The 15928-nt window shown below is 55.3% G+C and overlaps 1 protein-coding gene across 1 annotated transcript in view; it reads left to right on the top strand.

Moving 5' to 3' along the window:
- LOC146751508 (uncharacterized) overlaps positions 1 to 11967 on the top strand; it is a 35888-nt gene extending 23921 nt beyond the window's left edge. The window contains exons 3-13 of the mRNA XM_085534384.1: positions 360 to 467; positions 1205 to 1332; positions 2355 to 2413; positions 3582 to 3647; positions 5170 to 5318; positions 6585 to 6650; positions 7282 to 7444; positions 9424 to 9573; positions 10352 to 10446; positions 11592 to 11647; positions 11766 to 11967. Of these exons, the coding sequence (XP_085390510.1) occupies positions 360 to 467; positions 1205 to 1332; positions 2355 to 2413; positions 3582 to 3647; positions 5170 to 5318; positions 6585 to 6650; positions 7282 to 7444; positions 9424 to 9573; positions 10352 to 10446; positions 11592 to 11647; positions 11766 to 11804 (1079 nt within the window). The 3' untranslated portion in view covers positions 11805 to 11967. The remainder of the gene's footprint in view (positions 1 to 359; positions 468 to 1204; positions 1333 to 2354; positions 2414 to 3581; positions 3648 to 5169; positions 5319 to 6584; positions 6651 to 7281; positions 7445 to 9423; positions 9574 to 10351; positions 10447 to 11591; positions 11648 to 11765) is intronic.
- The last annotated feature ends 3961 nt before the right edge of the window (positions 11968 to 15928 follow it).

The raw sequence follows: 15928 nt of genomic DNA, 5'->3' as shown, positions 1-15928 counted from the left end.
CCACTGTCACCTCCCACCCCTTTATCACCTCCCACCCCACTGTCACGTTGTCACCTTCCACCCCATTCTCACCCCCACCCCATTATCACCTCCCACCCCATTGTCACCTCCTCCCCATTGTCACCACCCCATTCTCACCTCCCACCCCACTGTTGCCTCCCACCCCATTCATGATGTCCCCCCATGTCCCCCCTGACCCCTCCATGATGTCCCAAGTATCCCCTCCATTCCCTTCCATGATGTCCCCCCATGTCCCCTCCACACCTCACCCCCCCCTCCCATGTCAGCCCCCCTCCTGCCCCCATGTGCCCCCCCACTGTCCCCACGTGTCCCCTGCTGACCCCCCCTTGTCCCCCCAGGTGTGTGTTACAACGGTGGCACCCACGATGGCATTAAATGCATCTGCCTCCCCGACTTCTTTGGACCCCAGTGCGAGTTCCCCACCGACACCATCGACACCACTGTCCGTAAGTGCCCTTCCTCTTCCTCTTCCTCTTCCTCTTCCTCTTCCTCTTCCTCTTCCTCTTCCTCTTCCTCTTCCTCTTCCTCTTCCTCTTCCTCTTCCTCTTCCTCTTCTTCCTCTCCTTCTTTTCCTTCCTCCTCCTCTTCCTCTCCCTCTCCACTTCCTCTCCCTCCTCTTCCTACTCCTCCTTTCCTCTTCCTTCCTCTCTTCCTTCTCCTCCTCTTTTCCTTCTTTTTTCTCCTCTTCATCCTCTTTATCCTCTTCTTCCTCTTCCTCTTCCTCTTCCTCTTCCTCCTTTCCTTCTTTTCCTTCCTCCTCCTCTTCCTCTCCCTCTCCCCTTCCTCTCCCTCCTCTTCCTACTCCTCTTTTCCTCCTCCTTCCTCTCTTCCTTCTCCTCCTCTTTTCCTTCTTTTTTCTCCTCTTCATCCTCTTTATCCTCTTCTTCCTCTTCCTCCTCCTCCTCTTCTTCTTCCTCCTCTTCCTTCTCCTCTTCCTCCTCTTCTTCCTCCTCCTCTTCCTCTTCTTCCTCCTTCTTTTCCTCCCCTTCTTCCTCTTCCTCCTCCTCTTTCTCTTCTTCTTCATCTTCCTCCTCTTCCTCTTCTTCCTTTTCCTCTTCCTCTTCCTCCTCTTCTTCTTATTCCTCTTCTTTCTCCTCTTCCTCTTCCTCTCCCTCTCCCTCTCCCTCCTCTCCCTCCCCCCCCTTCCCATTCCCGTCTCATTTCAGCCCCTTTTCCCCCTCAGCGTCGTCGGGTTCCACGGTGGCGGCTGCGGAGCTGGTTGTGACCGTCACCAACTTCAACTACAGCCAGGAAATGGAGGACACACAGTCCGACGTCTACCGGCAGTTCGGGGAGCACTTCCGGAAGGAGGTCAGGGGTCACTTCCTGTCTTTGGGGTCTCACTTCCTGTCTTTGGGGTCTCACTTCCTGTCTTTGGGGTCCCACTTCCTGTCTTTAGGGTCCCACTTCCTGTCTTTGGGGTCTCACTTCCTGTCTTTGGGGTCTCACTTCCTGTCTTTGGGGTCCCACTTCCTGTCTTTAGGGTCCCACTTCCTGTCTTTGGGGTCTCACTTCCTGTCTTTGGGGTCTCACTTCCTGTTTGGGGGGGCCCACTTCCTGTCCTTGGGGCCTCACTTCCTGTCTTTAGGGTCCCACTTCCTGTTTTTGGGGTCTCACTTCCTGTTTGGGGGGGCCCACTTCCTGTCTTTGGGGTCCCACTTCCTGTTTTTGGGGTCCCACTTCCTGTCTTTGGGGTCCCACTTCCTGTCTTTGGGGCCCCACTTCCTGTCGTTGGGGTCTCACTTCCTGTCTTTGGGGTCCCACTTCCTGTCTTTGGGGTCCCACTTCCTGTCTTTGGGGTCCTACTTCCGGTCTTTGGGGTCCCACTTCCTGTCTTTGGGGTCTCACTTCCTGTCCTTGGGGTCCCACTTCCTGTCTTTGGGGTCTCACTTCCTGTCTTTGGGGTCTCACTTCCTGTCTTTGGGGTCCCACTTCCTGTCCTTGGGGCCTCACTTCCTGTCTTTGGGGTCCCACTTCCTGTTTTTGAGGCCTCACTTCCTGTCTTTGGGGTCCCACTTCCTGTCCTTGGGGCCTCACTTCCTGTCTTTGGGGTCTCACTTCCTGTCTTTGGGGTCCCACTTCCTGTCTTTGGGGTCTCACTTCCTGTCTTTGGGGTCCCACTTCCGGTCTTTGGGGTCTCACTTCCTGTCTTTGGGGTCCCACTTCCGGTCTTTGGGGTCCCACTTCCTGTCTTTGGGGTCTCACTTCCTGTTTGGGGGGGCACCACTTCCGGTCCTGGGGTGCCACTTCCTGTTATGGGATGTGCGTCACTTCCTGTTTGGGGGATCCACTTCCGGTTTCGGTTTCATTTCTCCCTGGCGGCCATCTTGCAGATCAGGAAGATCTACGGGGACATTCCCAGCTACCACGGGGTCAACATCATCAAACTCAGGTCTGCTGTGGGGCCGGGGGCTTTTGGGGTCGGATTTGGGGTCTGGGGGCTTTTGGGGTCGGATTTGGGGTCTGGGGGCTTTTGGGGTCGGATTTGGGGGGATTTTAGGGTCAGTTTAAGGTCAGCTTTGGGGCCGGGGGGCATTTGGGGTCAGATTTGGGGTCTGGGGGGATTTTGGGGTCTGTTTAGGGTCAGCTTTGGGGTCGGGGATGGATTTGGGGCTGGGGGCTTTTGGGGTCGGATTTGGGGTCTGGGGGCCTTTTGGGGTCAGTTTAAGGTCAGCTTTGGGGTCGGGTTGCTTTTGGGTTCAGGGGGGCCTTTGGGGTCAGATTTGGGGTTGGGGGGCTTTTGGGGTCAGAATTGGGGTCAGCTTTGGGGTCTGGGGGCTTTTGGGGTCAGATTTGGGGTCTGGGGGGATTTTGGGGTCTGTTTAGGGTCAGCTTTGGGGCCGGGGATGGATTTGGGGTTAGGGGCCTTTTGGGGTCAGATTTGGGGTCGGGGAGGCTTTTGGGGTCAGTTTAACGTCAGCTTTGGGGTCGGGGGGATTTTGGGGTCAGGGGGGCCTTTGGGGTCAGATTTGGTGTCTGGGGGGATTTTGGGGTCAGATTTGGGGCCGGGTATGGATTATGGGGTCGGGGGGCTTTTGGGGTCAGATTTGGGGTCAGCTTTGGGGTTGGGGGGCTTTTGGGGTTGGCTATAGGCCCGGGGGGACTTTTTGGGGTCACATTGGGATTGGGAGGGGTTTTGGGGGTCAGGGGGGCTTTTGGGGTTGGCTGTGGGGCCGGGGGCCTTTTGGGGTCAGATTTGGGGTCAGATTTGGATTTGGGGTTGGATTTGGGGTCGGATTTGGGTTTGGGGTCAGATTTGGGGTCAGATTTGGGGTCGGATTTGGGGTTGGATTTGGGGTCTGATTTGGATTTGGGGTTGGTTTTGGGGTCGGATTTGGGGTTGGATTTGGGGTTGGATTTGGGGTTGGATTTGGGGTCTGATTTGAGTTTGAGGCTGGATTTGGGGTCAGCTTTGGGGTCGGACTTGGGTTTGGGGTTGGATTTGGGGTCGGATTTGGGATCAGATTTGGGGTTGGATTTGGGGTTGGATTTAGGGTTGGATTTGGGTTTGGGGTCGGATTTGGGTTTGGGGTCGTATTTAGGATCTGATCTCTTTGCAGCCCCGTCACCACGCAGCTGAGCGGCCCCATAAGTCGATCCCGCATCCGGAGAGACACCAATTTCGGGTAAAGTGACCCCAAAACTTGGGGAGAAAATGGACCTTTTTGGGGTTTTGGGGTTGGGGGATTAAAGTGACACCAAAATGGGTGAAATAAACCTGATTTTGGGGTCAGGGACTGAAAGATGACCCCAAAAATGGGGGAAGGAAACGTGGTTATGGGGTTGGAGGTTGGGGTTGGCTTTAGGGTTTAGGATTTGGGCTTTAGGATTTGGGGTTTGGGGTTGGCTTTAGGATTTAGGATATTGGGTTTGGGGTCAGATTTGGGCTTTAGGGTTTAGGGTTGGCTTTAAGCTTTAGGATTTGGGGTCAGATTTGGGCTTTAGGATTTGGGATCATATATTTGGGCTTTAGGGTTTGGGGTTTTGGGTTTGGGGTTGGCTTTAAGGTTTAGGATTTGGGCTTTAGGATTTGGGGTTTGGGGTCAGATTTGGGCTTTAGGATTTGGGATCATATATTTGGGCTTTAGGGTTTGGGGTTGGCTTTAAGCTTTAGGATTTGGGGTCATATTTGGCCTTTAGGATTTGGGATCATGTATCTGGTCTTTAGGGTTTGGGGTTTTGGGTTTGGGGTTGGCTTTAGGATTTAGGATATTGGGTTTGGGGTCAGATTTGGGCTTTAGGGTTTAGGGTTGGCTTTAAGCTTTAGGGTTTGGGGTCAGATTTGGGCTTTAGGGTTTAGGGTTGGCTTTAAGCTTTAGGGTTTGGGGTCAGATTTGGGCTTTAGGGTTTAGGGTTGGCTTTAAGCTTTAGGGTTTGGGGTCAGATTTGGGCTTTAGGATTTGGGGTTTGGGGTCATATTTGGCCTTTAGGATTTGGGATCATGTATTTGGTCTTTAGGGTTTTGGGTTTTGGGTTTGGGGTTGGCTTTAAGGTTTAGGATTTGGGCTTTAGGATTTGGGGTTTGGGGTCAGATTTGGGCTTTAGGGTTTGGGATCATATATTTGGGCTTTAGGGTTTGGGGTTGGCTTTAAGCTTTAGGGTTTGGGGTCAGATTTGGCCTTTAGGATTTGGGATCATGTATTTGATCTTTAGGGTTTTGGGTTTTGGGTTTAGGGTTGGCTTTAAGGTTTAGGATTTGGGCTTTAGGATTTGGGATTTGGGGTTGGCTTTAAGGTTTAGGATATTGGGTTTGGGGTCATATTTGGGCTTTAGGGTTTGGGGTTGGCTTTAAGGTTTAGGATTTGGGGTCATATTTGGTCTTTAGGATTTGGGATCATGTATTTGGTCTTTAGGGTTTGGGGTTTTGGGTTTGGGGTTGGCTTTAAGGTTTAGGGTTTGGGGTCAGATTTAGGCTTTAAGATTTGGGGTTTGGGGTCAGATTTGGTCTTTAGGATTTGGGTTTAGGGTTGGCTTTAAGCTTTAGGATTTGGTCTTTAGGATTTGGGGTTTGGGCTCACATTTGATCTTTAGGGTTTGGTCTTTAGGGTTTGGGGTTTGGGGTCACATTTGGCCTTTAGGGTTTGGGTTTAGGGTCAGGTTTGTTCTGTGCCCCCACTAATTCACCCCATTGTCCCCTATTGTTTATAGGCTGGGGGTGGTGGTTGCCCACGAGGTGGTTGTGACGACCAGCAGCTCCGGCCCCAACGTGACTGAGGAGCTGAATGAGATCAGCGCCGCCCTGGTGGGCAACCTGCGCCAGGCCGAGAGCGAGCAGGGGCAGTGCCAGCACAACACCTGTACGCTGCCCCATAGTGACCCATAGCGACCCCATAGCTGCCCCATAGTGACCCATAGCTGCCCCATAGCTGCCCCATAGTGACCCTATAGCGACCCTATAGAGAGCCATAAGGGACAGTGCCAGCACAACACCTGTACGCTGCCCCATAGTGACCCATAGTGACCCATAGCGACCCATAGTGACCCATAGCTGCCCCATAGTGACCCATAGCTGCCCCATAGCGACCCTATATAGAGCCATAAGGGACAGTGCCAGCACAACACCTGTATGCTGCCCTATAGCTGCCCCATAGCTGCCCCATAGCGACCCTATAGAGAGCCATAAGGGACAGTGCCAGCACAACACCTGTACGCTGCCCCATAGCTGCCCCATAGCGACCCTATAGTGACCCTATAGAGACCCTATAGCGACCCTATAGCGACCCTATATAGAGCCTATAGAGAGCCATAAGGGACAGTGCCAGCACAACACCTGTACGCTGCCCCATAGCTGCCCCATAGCTGCCCCATAGTGACTCATAGCTGCCCCATAGCTGCCCCATAGTGACCCAAAGCAACCCTATAGAGAGCCATAAGGGACAGTGCCAGCACAACACCTGTATGCTGCCCCATAGCTGCCCCATAGCTGCCCCATAGTGACTCATAGCTGCCCCATAGCTGCCCCATAGTGACCCAAAGCAACCCTATAGAGAGCCATAAGGGACAGTGCCAGCACAACACCTGTATGCTGCCCCATAGCTGCCCCATAGCTGCCCCATAGTGACCCTATAGCGACCCTATAGCGACCCTATAGAGATCCTATATAGAGCCATAAGGGACAGTGCCAGCACAACACCTGTACGCTGCCCCATAGTGACCCATAGCTGCCCCATAGCTGCCCCATAGAGACCCTATAGCGACCCTATATAGACCCTATAGAGAGCCATAAGGGACAGTGCCAGCACAACACCTGTACGCTGCCCCATAGCTGCCCCATAGCTGCCCCATAGCTGCCCCATAGCTGCCCCATAGCGACCCTATAGAGACCCTATAGCGACCCTATAGCAACCCTATATAGAGCCTATAGAGAGCCATAAGGGACAGTGCCAGCACAACACCTGTACGCTGCCCCATAGTGACCCATAGTGACCCATAGCGACCCATGTTGGCCCTATATAGACCCATAAAGGCCATGGAGAGCCATGGCCCCATATAGACCCTATACGGCCCCATACAGCCCTCCCTGACCCCATTGTTTCCCCACTGACCCCATTGTCCCCCCACAGCCATCCTGTGTCTCACGGTGTCTCCGGACCCTGTAGTGTCACAAATGACCCCGACGGACCCGAATGGTGAGACCCCAAAACCCCATAACCCCCCAAACCCCATAACCACCCCATAACCCCCATATCCACCCCATAACCCACTATAACCACCCCATAACCACCCCATAACCCCCCATAACCCCCCAAACCCCATAACCACCCCATAACCCCCATATCCACCCCATAACCCCCCATATCCACCCCATAACCACCCCATAACCCCCCATATCCACCCCATATCCCCCCATAACCACCCCATATCCCCCTATAACCACCCCATATCCCCCTATAACCACCCCATATCCCCCCATAACTCCCCAAGTCCCCCCATAACCCCTCATATTCACCCATAACCCCTCATATCCACCCCATATCCCCCCATAACCCCCCCATAACCCCCTATAACCACCCCATATCCCCCCATAACCACCCCATATCCCCCCATAACCACCCCATAACCCCCCATATCCACCCCATAACCCCCCATATCCACCCCATAACCCACTATAACCACCCCATAACCCCCCATAACCCCCCATATCCACCCCATATCCCCCCATATCCACCCCATATCCCCCTATAACCACCCCATATCCCCCTATAACCACCCCATAACCCCCCATAACCACCCCATAACCCCCTTCATCTCCCCCCATAGCTGTCTGTTCCTCCGTGGCCCCCATTGGCTTCCAGTCCTATTTCTACGCCATCACTTCGGGTCCCACCCTACGATGTGTCACCGCCTGCGCCCCAAATACGCCCCACACCATCGACTGCAACTATGGGGACTGCAGGGTCTCCACTGCGGGGCCACAGTGCCAGTGAGTCACAGCCCCCACATCCCATAATATCCCATAAGATCAGGGGGTATGGAGGTGTTATGGGGTCCCGACATCCCATAATATCCCATAAGGTCGGGGGGCAGGGAGGTGTTATGGGGTCCCCATCACATTTGGGGTCCCCTGGGGTCCCGACATCCCATAATATCCCATAAGATTGGGGGGTATGGAGGTGTTATGGGGTCTCTCTCATCCCATTGATCCCATTAGCCCCCATTCATCCCATTGATCCCATTAACCCCCATTGATCACATTAACTCCCATTCATCCCATTGATCCCATTCATCCCATTCACACCCATTACCCACCCATTCATCCCATTCGTTCCCCTTGATCCCCATTGATCCCATTGGCCCCATTGACCCCATTGATCTCATCAATCCCATCGACCCCATTGGCCCCATTGACCCCATTGATCCCATCAATCCCATTGACCCCATTGGCCCCATTGACCCCATTGGCCCCACTGATCCCATTGATCCCATCAATCCCATTGACCCCATTGGCCCCATTGACCCCATTGGCCCCATTGACCCCATTGACCCCATTGGCCCCATTGGCCCCATTGACCCCATTAACCCCATTAACCCCATTGTCCCCATTGACCCCATCCATCCCATTAACCCCATTAACCCCATTGGCCCCATTGACCCCATTGACCCCATCCATCCCATTGACCCCATTGGCCCCATTGGCCCCATTGACCCCATTGGTCCCATTGACCCCATCCATCCCATTGACCCCATTGACCCCATTGGCCCCATTGACCCCATCCATCCCATTGACCCCATTGTCCCCATTGTCCCCATTGACCCCATTGATCCCATTGACCCCATTGTCCCCATTGGCCCCATTGGCCCCATTGATCCCATTGGCCCCATTGGCCCCATTGGCCCCATTGGCCCCATCCATCCCAATGACCCCATCCATCTCAATGACCCCATTGGCCCCAATGACCCCATTGGCCCCATTGACCCCATTGGCCCCATTGGCCCCATTGACCCCATTGACCCCATTGATCCCATCAATCCCATTGGCCCCATTGGCCCCATTGACCCCATTGACCCCATTGATCCCATCAATCCCATTGGCCCCATTGACCCCATTGACCCCATCCATCCCATTAACCCCATTGGCCCCATTGACCCCATTAACCCCATTGGCCCCATTGGCCCCATTAACCCCATTAACCCCATTAACCCCATTGGCCCCATTGGCCCCATTAACCCCATTGGCCTCATTGGCCCCATTGACCCCATTGGCCCCATTGACCCCATTGGCCCCATTTGCCCCATTGGCCCCATTGACCCCATCCATCCCATTAACCCCATTGGCCCCATTGGCCCCATTGGCCCCATTGGTCCCATTGGCCCCATTGACCCCATTGGCCCCATTGACCCCATCCATCCCATTAACCCCATTGGCCCCATTGACCCCATCCATCCCATTAACCCCATTGGCCCCATTGAACCCATTGACCCCATTGACCCCATTGACCCCATTGGCCCCATTGACCCCATTGACCCCATTGGCCCCATTGACCCCATCCATCCCAATGACCCCATTGGCCCCATTGGCACCATTGACCCCATCCATCCCAATGACCCCATTCATCCCATTGACCCCATTGGCCCCATTGGCCCTATTGACCCCATCCATCCCATTGACCCCATCCATCCCATTGACCCCATTGGCCCCATTGGCCCTATTGACCCCATCCATCCCATTGACCCCATCCATCCCATTGACCCCACTGACCCCATCCATCCCATTGGCCCCATTGACCCCATTGGCCCCATCCATCCCATTGACCCCATTCATCCCAATTACCCTATCCATCTCAATGACCCCATTGGCCCCATTGACCCCATCCATCCCATTAACCCCATTGACCCCATTAACCCCATTGGCCCCACTGGCCCCATTGCCCCCACTGACCCCAGTGCCCCCACTGCCCGCAGGTGCCGTGACGTGGCCCTATACTGGTACTCGGGTTCGCGCTGTTCGGGCCGTGTCAGCAAAGTGGGTTTTGGGTTGGGGCTGGTGGCCGCCATCTTGCTGCTCATCTGCATCGTCCTCGCAGCACTGCTCATGAGGCGAAGGACCGGGAGGTACAGGGGGATATGGGGGGTATGGGGGGATATGGGGTTATGGGGGGATATGGGGGGATATGGGGGGATATGGGGTTATGGGGGGATATGGGGGGATATGGGGGGATATGGGGGGATATGGGGGGTATAGGGGATATGGGGGATATGAGGGGATATGGGGGATATGGGGGATATGGGGGGATATGGGGGGATATGGGGGATATGGGGTTATGGGGGGCTATGGGGGATATGGGGGATATGGGGGGGATATGGGGGGATATGGGGTTATGGGGGGCTATGGGGTTATGGGGGGATATGGGGGATATGGGGGATATAGGGGGATATAGGGTGGGGGGCTATGGGGGGCTATGGTGTATGGGGGGGCTATGGGGGGCTATGGGGTATGGGGTTGTGGGATTATGGTGGGGCTGTGGGGGGCTATGGGTTGTGGGAGGGTTGTGGGGTTATGGAGTTATGGGGGGAGTTGTGGGGTTATGGTGGGGCTATGGGATTTGTGGGGGGTTGTGGGATTATGGGGGGGCTATGGGGGGCTATAGGGGGCTATGGGGTGTGGGGTTATGGGGAGGCTATGGGGTGTGGGGTTGTGGTGGGGCTATGGGGGGCTATGGGGTATGGGGTTATGGGATGGGGGGTTATGGGGTTTGGGGTGTAGGTTTATGGTGTATGGGGGGTTATGGGGTGGGACCCATAAGACATGTGGGGCCCATAGGATCAATGGGGCCGGTTGTGGGGTTGGACTGATGTGTTTTGGGGTCCGTCCCGTTTCCCTGCCCCACAGATCGTCCCCCCCCTCCGACGGTTCCCATTGGTACGAGTTGGACTCTGAGACTTGGGGGTCACCCGACGGCTTCATCTACAGCAACAGCGCCGCAGGTGGGGCAGCAACACCCCATAGAAACCCCATAGAAACCCCATAGAAACCCCATAGAAAACCCCATAAAAACCCCATAGAAACCCCATAGAAACCCCATAGAAACCCCATAGAAACCCCATAAAAACCCCATAGAAAACCCCATAAAAACCCCATAGAAAACCCCATAGAAACCCCATAGAAACCCCATAGAAACCCCATAAAAACCCCATAGAAAACCCCATAGAAACCCCATAGAAACCCCATAGAAACCCCATAGAAAACCCCATAGAAAACCCATAAAATACCCCATAAAAAACCCATAAAAAACCCCATAGAGACCCAGAAAACCCCATAAAAACCCCATAAAATACTGCATAGAGCCCCAGAAAACCCCATAAAAAACCCCATAGTGCCCCAGAAAACCCCATAGAGCCCCTTAAAGCCCCATAGAGCCCCTTAAAACCCCATAAGACCCCATAGTGACCCATAAAACCCCATAGAGCCCCAGAAAATCCCATTAAAAACCCCATAGAGCCCCATAAAACCCCATCTCCCCATAACCCCATATCACCCCATACAACCCCATAAAGCCCCATAACCCCGTAGCCCCCCATCTCCCCATAACCCCATATCACACCATACAACCCCATAATCCCCCATCACCCCATAACCCCCATTTCCCCATAGCCCCCCATAACCCCATATCACCCCATAACCCCATACAACCCCATAACCCCCATAAACCCATAGCCCCCCATCTCCCCATAACCCCATATCACCCCATACAACCCCATAACCCCATATCACCCCATACGACCCCATAAACCCCCATCACCCCATATCACCCCATACGAACCCATAGCCCCCCACACCACCCCATAACCCCATATCACCCCACACAACCCCATAACCCCATATCACCCCATACGAACCCATAGCCCCATACAACCCCATAACCCCCATCACCCCATAACCCCCATCTCCCTATAGCCCCCCATAACCCCATATCACCCCATAACCCCATACAACCCCATAACCCCATATCACCCCATACGAACCCATAGCCCCATACAACCCCATAACCCCATACAACCCCATAACCCCATACAACCCCATAACCCCATAAACCCCATAACCCCATTCACCCCATAACCTCCCCCTATAGGCTGCACCCTTCGAAGCTTCACTCCCTCATTGGACGCAGTGAACTCCTCCACGCCGGTAAGTTCCCCTATAAACCCCATTGGGACCCCAAAAAACCCCATAAAGCCACCCCATAGATCTATGGGGTCAGAGTATCCCCTATACCCCATTACTGACCCTATATCCCACCCCACAGATGCACATCGCCAGACCCACTTTACGCACGCGGTTCTGAGTCTTCCTATGGGGCAGGAACGGCAGCCGGCCCCATAACTGCAGCTCACCCTATAGATCCACCCTATAGATCCACCCTATATCTGCACGCGGGACGTGCCCACCCCACACACACACACACCCCTATTTATTATTTATTAGTGCAATAAATTAATGAACGGCCATCGTTAATTGGGGTTGTTTTAGGGTCGGGGGGGGGGGTTGGTTATGGGGTCGGGGTCTCTTCTTATAGGGCAGACCTTATAGACCTGCCCCATTGGTTGGGGGGGGCGGGGTGAACCCATAGGATGGCCCAGTACCCCATAGAATACCCTGAACCCCATAGATCACCCTATAGACCCCATAGGATGGCCCCATCCCCCATAGACCCCATAGGATGGCCCCATCCCCCATAGACCCCATAGGATGGCCCCATCCCCTATAGACCCCATAGAGTGTCCATGAGACCCCATAGATCACCCCATAGACCCCATAGGATGGCCTCTTCCCCTATAGACCCCATAGAGTGTCCATGAGACCCTATAGACCCCATAGGATGTCCTTGAGACCCCATAGATCACCCCATAGACCCCATAGGATGTCCTTGAGACCCCATAGATCACCCAATAGACCCCATAGGATGTCCTAAGACCCCATAGATCACCCCATAGACCCCATAGGATGTCCCCAAACCCCATAGATCACCCCATAGACCCCATAGGATGTCCCTGAGACCCCATAGATCACCCTATAGACCCCATAGGATGTCCCCACACCATGAAGTGCCACCCATAGAGGTGCCAATGGGGACACCAGCCCCATAGAGGTGACAATAGGGACACCAGCCCCATAGAGGTGATAATAGGGACACCAGCCCCATAGAGGTGATAATAGGGACACCCCAGCCCCATAGAGGTGATAATAGGGACACCCCAGCCCCATAGCGGTGATAATAGGGACACCAGCCCCATAGAGGTGATAATAGGGTCACCCCAGCCCCATAGAGGTGATAATAGGGACACCAGCCCCATAGAGGTGATAATTAGGGACACCCCAGCCCCATAGAGGTGATAATAGGGACACCAGCCCCATAGAGGTGATAATAGGGACACCAGCCCCATAGAGGTGATAATAGGGACACCAGCCCCATAGAGGTGATAATAGGGACACCAGCCCCATAGAGCTGATAATAGGTCACCCCAGCCCCATAGAGGTGATAATAGGGACACCAGCCCCATAGAGGTATAATAGGGACACCAGCCCCATAGAGGTGATAATAGGGACACCAGCCCCATAGAGGTGACAATAGGGACACCAGCCCCATAGAGGTGATAATAGGGTCACCCCAGCCCCATAGAGGTGATAATAGGGACACCAGCCCCATAGAGGTGATAATAGGGACACCAGCCCCATAGAGGGTGACAATAGGGACACCAGCCCATAGAGGTGATAATAGGGTCACCCCAGCCCATAGCGGTGACTCAGGTGCCACCACCCCCCCAACGTCACCCCGTTATCTTATCACAGCCGTAGGTGGGGGTGGGGCGCCCTATAGGGCCACCCATCCCTGTTGTAGGGCCATATAACAGCCCCCCCCATCACCCTATAACCCCATAGTCCCAAAGCCCTGGGCCCTATAGAGGGGACTTGGGGGCCATGGGGGTGGCCTTCGTCACCATCATCATCATCATCCTCTGCCGGGTCCATGGGGGGGAAATGAGGGTGAGTTGGGGGGGGCACAAATGGGGATGGGGGGGTATGGGGGATAAAGGGGGGGGTTGGGTGGGGGTCCTATGGGGGGGGGGGGGCTTTGGGTTTGGGATCCTATGGGGGGGGGGGCTTTGGGTTTGGGATCCTATGGGTGGGGGGGGGGCTTTGGGGGGGGGGTCTTTGGGTTTGGGATCCTATGGGGGGGGTCTTTGGGTTTGGGATCCTATGGGGGGGGGCTCTTTGGGTTTGGGATCCTATGGTGGGGGGGGGGGTCTTTGGGTTTGGGATCCTATGGGGGGGGGGCTTTGGGTTTGGGATCCTATGGGTGGGGGGGGGGCTTTGGGGGGGGGGTCTTTGGGTTTGGGACTCTATGGGGGGGGGGGCTCTTTGGGTTTGGGATCCTATGGGTGGGGGGGGGGGTCTTTGGGTTTGGGATCCTATGGGGGGGGGGGCTCTTTGGGTTTGGGATCCTATGGGTGGGGGGGGTCTTTGGGTTTGGGATCCTATGGGTGGGGGGGGGGGGCTTTGGGGGGGTCTTTGGGTTTGGGATCCTATGGGGGGGGGTCTTTGGGTTTGGGATCCTATGGGGGGGGGGGCTCTTTGGGTTTGGATCCTATGGGGGGGGGGCTCTTTGGGTTTGGGATCCTATGGGGGGAGGGACCCTTTGGGAGGGGGTCCCATTGGAGGGGGGGTCCTTTGGGCTTGGGATCCTATGGGTGGGGGACCCTATGGGTGGGGGTCCTATGGGTGGGGGGACCTTTGGGAGGGGGTCCCATTGGGAGGGGGGGGTCTTTGGGTTTGGGATCCTATGGTGGGGGGGGATCCTATGGGTGGGGGATCCTATCCCCTATGGGATGGGGGATCCTATGGGTGGGGGATCCTATGGGGAGGGGTATCCTATATCCTATATCCTATATCCTATATCCTATATCCTATATCCTATATCCTATATCCTATATCCTATATCCTATGGGTGGGGTATCCTATGGGTGGGTATCCTATAGGACGGGTTATCCTATGGTGGGGGGTCCTATGGGTGGGATTATCCTATATCCTATAGGGGTGGGGATCCTATATCCTATGGGTGGGGTTATCCTATATCCTATGGGTGTGTTATCCTATATCCTATAGGGGTGGGGATCCTATATCCTATGGGGTGGGTTATCCTATAGGATGGATGATCCTATGTGCCCCCACCCCATTTAACCCCCCCTCCCCTTATCCAGCTCCATGCCAAAATGGCGGCACTCTTTGGGCTCCAGCTGCGCCTGCCCCCCCGGCTTCAACGGGACCCACTGCGAGACCCCCACCCCAAATCAGGCCTGTAGGAACGGGGACCCCGATAGGGACCAAATGCTTTTGCCCCCCCGGATCAAGGCCCCTTTGCCAAGAGCCCGACCCATCCACCGCGTGTCGCAATGGGGGGGTGGCCTTTGGGACCTCTTGCGTTTGCCCCCCCGGATTTGGGGGGGGGAGATGTGAAAAGTCAGAGCCCCCCAAGTTCTGTCTCCATGGGGGGACCGTTAATGGGGGGGGGGGGTGTCGCTGCCCACCCGGGACGGTGGGGCTGTGGTGTGAGTGCTTCATTGTGGGGGGGGATGGAGGAGACAACACCCCCCGTGGAGTAATGGAGCCCAACTGGAATGAATGGGACCCCCCGGGGATGAATGAGACCCCGCTGACCACCCCAGGAAGCAATGGGACCCCCCATGGAGCAACGGGACCCCCCCAGGAATGAATGGGACCCAGCTGACCCCCCCAGGATTCAATGGGACCCCCCCAGGAATGAATGGGACCCTCACAACCCCCCCAGGAAGCAATGAGACCCCCCCGGGGATGAATGAGACCCCACTGACCACCCCAGGAAGCAATGGGACCACTTCAACCCCCCCAGGACTCAATGAGACCCTCACGACCCCCCCAGGAATGAATGGGTCCCTTCCAACCCCCCCAGGAAGCAATGAAACCCCCCCAGGAATGAATGGGACTCTTCAGACCCCCCCAGGAATGAATGGGACTCTTCAGACCCCCCCAGGATTCAATGAGACCCTCACGACCCCCCCAGGAAGCAATGAAACCCCCCCAGGAATGAATGGGACTCATCTGACCCCCCCAGGAATGAATGGGACCACTCCAACCCCCCCAGGATTCAATGAGACCCTTCGGACTTCCCCAGGATTCAATGGGACACCCCCAGGAATGAATGGGACCCTTCAATCCCCCCCAGGATTCAATGGGACCCCAACAGGAATGAATGGGACTCTTCCAAACCCCCCAGGATTCAATGAAACCCTTCCAACCCCCCCAGGAAGAAATGAGACTCCCCCAGGATTCAATGGGACCCTTCAGACCCCCCAGGATTCAATGAGACCCTCCCGACCCCCCCAGGAATGAATGGGACCCTTCAAACCCCCCCAGGAAGAAATGAGACCCTTC

The sequence above is a fragment of the Coturnix japonica genome, unplaced genomic scaffold (assembly GCF_054131305.1).
Source record: "Coturnix japonica strain WE unplaced genomic scaffold, WE-NBRP24 Scf082, whole genome shotgun sequence".
NCBI lineage: Eukaryota > Metazoa > Chordata > Aves > Galliformes > Phasianidae > Coturnix > Coturnix japonica.
Note: the sequence above shows the minus strand (reverse complement) of the source record. Positions and strands in the feature narration are given on the sequence as shown.